Here is a 6602-nt window from a genome sequence, read left to right on the forward strand (position 1 = left end):
TTACATCCAAAATTAACCTCCTAACTCGAACTAAAAAAACAAAGTGCTGGAAAAATTCATCCAGTCTTACAGTGTCCAAAGGAGACTAAGATATATTGCCAACATTTTGGGCCTGAGCCCTTATTCAATGAATGAGCAAAAAAACAGACAATCTCAGAATACAGACAGTGCTGACTAGGGGAGGAGTCCAGTCCAACAAAAGGTGTTAATTGGATATAATAAAGGGGGAGATGAGAATTGATTATGTCTGTGAAAGGAGAGAGGGAAAAGGGAGAGAGACAGAGCTGGGGGAAGCTGATGAGGAAAGAAGTGGGGGTGTTAACCAAAACCAGAGAAGTCCATTTTAATACCATTCGGTTGAAGATACCCAGTCAGAAGATAAGGTGTTGTTCCTCCAATTTGTGGGTGGTCTCATTCTGGCAGTACACAAGACCATTGTCAGCTAGGGAATGGGGTATTGAAATGGGTGGCCACTGGGAAATCCACGTTATTGCAGCGGACAGAGCCAAGGTGCTCAACAAAGCAAAATCCCATTCTGCATCCAGATTCTCTGCTGTAGATGAAACCACAACATGAGCAACCATTGCAATAGATGATCCCTGCAGATTCACAAGCAGAATGTTTGGGCCCTGAATGGTGGTGAGGGAGGCGGTGTGGGCACAAGTGGAGCATCTCCTGCAGTCACAGGGGTATGTACCAAGGAGACAATTGGGGGGGGAGGAAGGAGTCGACAAGGGAGTCATGGAAGGAGTGGTCCCTGCAGAAGGTGGAGAGGGGAATGTGTATCTAGTGGTGGGATCATGTAGTAGGTGGCAGAAATGGCAGAGGACTGCCCATGGTCTCATGCACATAAGGCAGAGAACACATTCCCCTCTCCACCTTCCACAGGGACCACTCCGTCTGTGACTCCTTTATCCACTCCTCCCTCCCTATCAATCGTCCCCTTGGTACTTATCCCTGTGATGGCAGGAGATGCTCCATTTGCACCCTCATCTCTTCCCTCAACACTCTTTGGGTCCTCAAACAGTTCTTCCAAGTGAAGCAACAATACACATGAATCTGCATGGGTCATGTACTGCATCCAGTGCTCCCACTGTGGTCTCCCCTACATCGGAGAGACTGAATGCAGACTGGAGACCGCTTTGATGAGCACCTCAGCCTTGTCTGCTGCAATAGTTTGGATCTCTTCATTGACTTCTTCAGTTTCTGTTAACCCCACTCCCCATCTCTCCCCTTTCCTTATCCCCATTTCTCTTTTCCTCCACCTCTTTCTTTCTCTCTCTCTCTCTCTGTTTCCTTTCCTCCAGCTCTGCCTTCCTCCAATCAATTACGTCATGTATTTATATATGTATGTGTGTGTATATATATAAAGTCATCGCCTTGAGTAATTTAATTTTCTTTCTTATTCCCTTCAGTCAAGTATTACTGTGGATGACCTCGACAAGTTCCGTGAAATTCTGTTACGCCACTGTGATGTGAACCAGGATGGAAAAATCCAGAAGTCTGAGCTTGCCCTGTGCCTTGGACTGAAAATTAACCAATAAATCAACCCTGCAATCAGTTATTCTGTACTGTTACCACACATTAAAAATCTAATCTTTTCCCTCATGCATTTAATGACACACGTACACTTGCAGACAAACACAGGCTCTGTGATTTACTCCAGTACTACATGTTTGTAACAAGAGGGGAGGTGAATCTAATACACCTAATCAATCAATTCAGTACTTAGCTTTAACATTTGGAATACTTCTGAATATGCATGTTTTTGTTGTCATTGATATAAACTGAAACAGCAGGCATTGTAATGGCAATATTGGTTTGCACCATTCATCCAAATTCACATTGATGTAAGACACTGTTCATACATTTTGACAATACTCTCATTCTATATAATGCTGCAGCATCAATACTTGCCTGATGTGAATGAAAACTAAAGTGTATATCTCTGGTGCCAACAAAATGAAATATTGCATGTTCTTCAAGATAAAAAGAAGGCAGACATAAATGTTGGGTCACATTATCTCACAGTGCCTTTCAGGACATAATCCTGTTGCTACAAAAGCAATATGCATCCAGTAGTTATCTGATTAAGACCCATTTGATGAGCTACCAATAAGCCCTGTGTTTGTTACCTGTTTCATTCCTGCTTGTTGAACTCTTAGCACTTGTCTCAAAAGATTTACAGAAATAATATTTGCTTGGTGCAAAGTACCAAATGTTAATTGCATCTTTTGCATGTCACACTGCTGTGTTTGTTTTGAATGTTCAGCTATGTTAGCCTTCGTTATCTGCTGTGAAGTCCGTAGCCCAGGGGACTGGACAAGTTGTGGTTGTCAAATTAAATTGATGTGCAAATATATTACAATTGATTTTTGTTGTTATTTGTCGTAAAGGACTATTTTTGTGTTTCCTGCATGTTTGTCAAATCAGACCACACAAAGAGGCCATTCACCCCATCATATCTGTGTTGACTTTATGACTGAGATCCCCAATTAGGACTCCCTAATTAGGACCCCCTTTTTCCCCCCAGCCCTATAGAAGTTTTATTCTATTTGAAAATTCATATTGAATCTGCTTCTCTGATGTACTGCAAATTTTGGATCATTGCAATTCATAATAAAATAACTATCTTCCAGTGAATTCTTCAAGCACTTACCTTAAACCTGTGATCTCTGCTACTAACTTGTCTGCCTTTGAATTCTTGACAGATTAATTGTACTTAATAGTTTGCGCTAACTTGTTATCCATAGTAATTTTACTCTGATACCATTAAATTCTCCTAAAAGCACTTTTAAATGCTTTGACCCCTGAGTTCATCATTCATCCCCTTAATCGAGGATACACAATGCTGGAAGTTATATTTAGCATTTCCCTAGTCGGGGTTCACATTTTGAATGAGGTCTCTAATTGACTTTTCCCAACTCCCCCCCCACCAACCCATAACCTTGCAAAAATGTTTATCCACAACATCTTTGAAAAAGGCAATTAAATCTGCATTCCCTACTTATTCAGAACACTGCATTCCATTGTTTCCATTGTCTTTCACCAATATATTTGGATAATAGTTGCACAACATTTCTAAAATAATTTTCACAGCCTAATTAACGCACACGCATTTATGGGCCTACACACAAAGATGGGCATGACATTTTCATTGTTCAAAATGATATAATTGTCAACAACAAAGACTGAAAGATACCAAAATATGATTAATGTATTCTCCTTATTTTTGTATCTAAACTTAATAACAATGATAAAAGAACAATCACATACAATGTCTTAAAATACAATGGTGGAGAAATTCATTAAGCCAAACAGTCTACTTTATATAGCAAAAATAAAAAATACCTAATCGATGTTTGGGCTTGAGCCCTTCATCAAGGTATGAACAAAATGATCGGGTGGGGAGGGGCCAGAGAAGGAACACTGTAATAGGTGGATAAGGGAGGGAGGACACACCAGAAAACAGGGGGAGGGGGGTGGCTCTGTGAAAGAGAGAAGGAGGTGGAGAGCTGGAGAAAACAAGAGAGGGGTGGGGAAGAGAGGAAGAATGGGGAGTAGGAAGAGACCAGAGAAGTTGATTTTAATGCCATCCAGCGCCCCGATGGAATATTAGGTATTGCTGGTCTGCCTGCCATCTCTTATCCATCTATTATCTGATGACCAGCAAATTGGATGACAGAGACCTGCATTGAGCCACTTGGAAAAGATGGCATTGTGAAGAATTCATGATGATCTGGTTGTTGATGAACAGAGCAGTCCACACACAGGAGTGTTCCCCAATTTCCTTCTTCAGCATCTTACATAACTCACTGATAACATCCTTGGAGGATTCTCCAAATAGGTGTGTCATGGGAGAAGACCTGGAAGGAGGCAGTGTGTCAAAGACTCCCTGTCTCCAAGCCTGTTGGTTTTGGCCATCTCTTTGGCACCAGTCCCAAGGTCCCCAACCTGCCCTTGGTGGCCACAATAACATTTCCAGCAATTGAATGTGCACCTCAGCTGTTAAATGGTGGAGGAAATATTCTCTACTTGTTTTAGCACGCTCCATAGACTCTTGGACGTATTGAAATTGCTCAGAAACTGTGTTCCAGAGTCTTCTTAAATAACAAGAAATGCTCCAAACTCTCAATGGGATGTGCTTCTTGTTCAGATGAGACTGATCACTGAAAATTAAAGAGAGGAGCTTTGAGCTCCTACGGATGTAAAGTTGTTATTTCTCAATGATGCCATTTAAAAGCATGCCCAAAGCTGAGGAAAGATGTGAAATGACCAGTCCAACCTCACAATTTGTATGATCTTACCCAGATATCAATTCAAGCAATATTTACTCTGTATAACGTGTATTTTGTAGTTCAGAGTGTATGCAAACATTAACAGATCCAAGTAACAGAGGCTCTAAGATTACCTTGGTACAATGAACTGAGCTGGCTTTCTCGTGGCTATGTAATCCACTCCACTCTATTTTTTCAGTCTTTTCTCTGACTACACAAGAACAAAATAAATGACCATAAGTTGGTTTGACAGCCTGAAAGAGCCCTGGCTGTGTTGAAAGCTGAACACTATTCATAATTAAAAAAAAACATTTTGTCTCGCTTGGTCTATTTGTTCTCAGCTCTTTTCTCCACAAGTTTAACATAAACTTCCATGGGTAATGCAGTACAGTTGCAGGTAATTCTGCCCAAATAGCCCCCGCTGTGCTAACTCATGATCTAATTCTAACAGCTTGGCTTTTTAAATTCCCTTTCCTCCTGTTTTTATGCATCATTCTTAGTAATGTCTCTCATCTGATCTCAGTGATAACAAGTTCCATATTCTAACCAATTTTCTTGACAAAGAACATATTCCCACTCAATCTGTATATACTCACTGATCCCTATAATGTACCAAAACAATATGAACATTTGGTTGTCCACAGTCCTCTAAATTAGTAAGAAAACAGACAAGATGGAGTACCTGGGCAAGATGGAGTACAGGGTCTACACAGACCAGCTGGCAGGAGTATTCAAAGACATCTTTAACCTGTGCCTGCTACAGGCTGAAGTACCCACCTTGTTATGAGTTACTGCCACTAGTGCGGACCTGCAGGGAGCGGAGATGCGGGTATGTGGGGTTCAGCCGCCCAGTCATCTGCCATCAGCTCCCCTACCCACGGGCTTTGAACAGCCCATTGGGGGAGCTGACAGTGGCTTTAGTTGAAATCCTGTGACTGCAGGCCTGAGCCTAAGGTGGCAGCACCAACTAATCAGCAGCTGACTCCCGAGAAGTGGAGGATTGGAGCAGAGCATCAGAAGATGGGAAGATCAAGCACCGTCTGAGAGGGAGAAGCGGAGGAGACGGCCCGGGGGAACGGTGACCATGGTGGCGAACCATGGAGGGGGGTTCTGCAACTGAGGGATCAGTGCATGCAGTGGACTGCCGGCGACTCGAGGCAAGGAATCCATGGAAGCTGTGGGCTGCAGGAGACTGCTGTCAGGAGACTCGCGCCAGGCTGTGGACTGCTGGAGACTGGCTCAAACTGGCTGGAGGGGTACCAGTTATCGGAACCAGGATGAGAGGTGGTGCTGAGGCCGCTGAAGGGTTCCCGACCGTGTCAGAGGTTCAGATCTGGAGCTCAGGGTGCCAATAATTTGGACTGGACTCTGTGTGGCTGCAGAAGCACTGGTGAATCTACGGACACGGTGACTATGGGGGGGGGGGGGGATCTGTCTTTTGCTTCTCTCTCTCTCTCTCTCTCTGACTGTAAGAGGTGCTTTAGGCAATTCCTGCTGGTGGCAAATCTGTCTGCCTTGCAGCAGGCAAAATTTCATGTAATATGACACTGTTTTATTACTATGAAATAAATTGAATCTACTTCAAGAAGGCCACTGAAATCATGGTGCATTTGAAAGTTTTTAAAGACAAAAGTAGATAGATTTTTGAATAGTTGGGGAATTAAGGGTTATGGAGGACAGGCAGGAAAGTGGAGCCAAGTGCACACCCAGATCGGCCACAATCTTATTGAATGGTGGTCGACTTCTGTTCCTGTTTCTTATGCTCTCAAGCAATACAAAATACTGATAGATTTTTTTTAACAAACCAAAGAACTTCCATAGAGTGATTTCTGCATCCTTTGTATGTACCAGCATAAAGTACTGCCAATGAGCACCTTTTAAGATGTGATCATTATTGTAAAGCAGGCATTATTTTAAAAGAGGTCATGATCTTTCGGGAATCAATAGATTCTGGCATCGTCCCAGAGGACTGGAAATATCGCAATTGTCACCCCATTGTTAAAGAAGGGAGGGAGGCAGCTAAAAGGAAAGTATAGACCATTTAGCCTGACTTCAGTGGTTGGGAAGATGTCGGATTCAATTGTCAAGGATGAGGTTACAAAGTACTTGGAGGCACATGAGAAGATAGGCCAAAATCAGCATAGCTTCCTCAAGGGAAAATCTATTGGAATTCTTTGAAGAGGTGACAAGCAGGCTAGACAAAAGAGATGCAGTAGATGTTGTGTATTTGGATTTTCAGGAGGCCTTTGACAAGGTATCACACATAAGGTTACTTAATAAGATAAGAGCTATGGTATAACATGAAACATACCAACATTGTCTGAT

General features: G+C 42.5%; 1 protein-coding gene across 2 annotated transcripts in view; it reads left to right on the forward strand.

Annotated features, from left to right (window-relative positions):
* scgn (secretagogin, EF-hand calcium binding protein) overlaps positions 1-1560 on the forward strand; it is a 66516-nt gene extending 64956 nt beyond the window's left edge. For both annotated transcript variants that reach the window (XM_069913455.1, XM_069913456.1), the window contains one exon: positions 1416-1560. In XM_069913455.1, the coding sequence (XP_069769556.1) occupies positions 1416-1544 (129 nt within the window). In that variant the 3' untranslated portion in view covers positions 1545-1560. The remainder of the gene's footprint in view (positions 1-1415) is intronic.
* Positions 1561-6602: the final 5042 nt, after the last annotated feature.

The sequence above is a fragment of the Narcine bancroftii genome, chromosome 1, assembly GCF_036971445.1.
Source record: "Narcine bancroftii isolate sNarBan1 chromosome 1, sNarBan1.hap1, whole genome shotgun sequence".
Taxonomy (NCBI): domain Eukaryota; kingdom Metazoa; phylum Chordata; class Chondrichthyes; order Torpediniformes; family Narcinidae; genus Narcine; species Narcine bancroftii.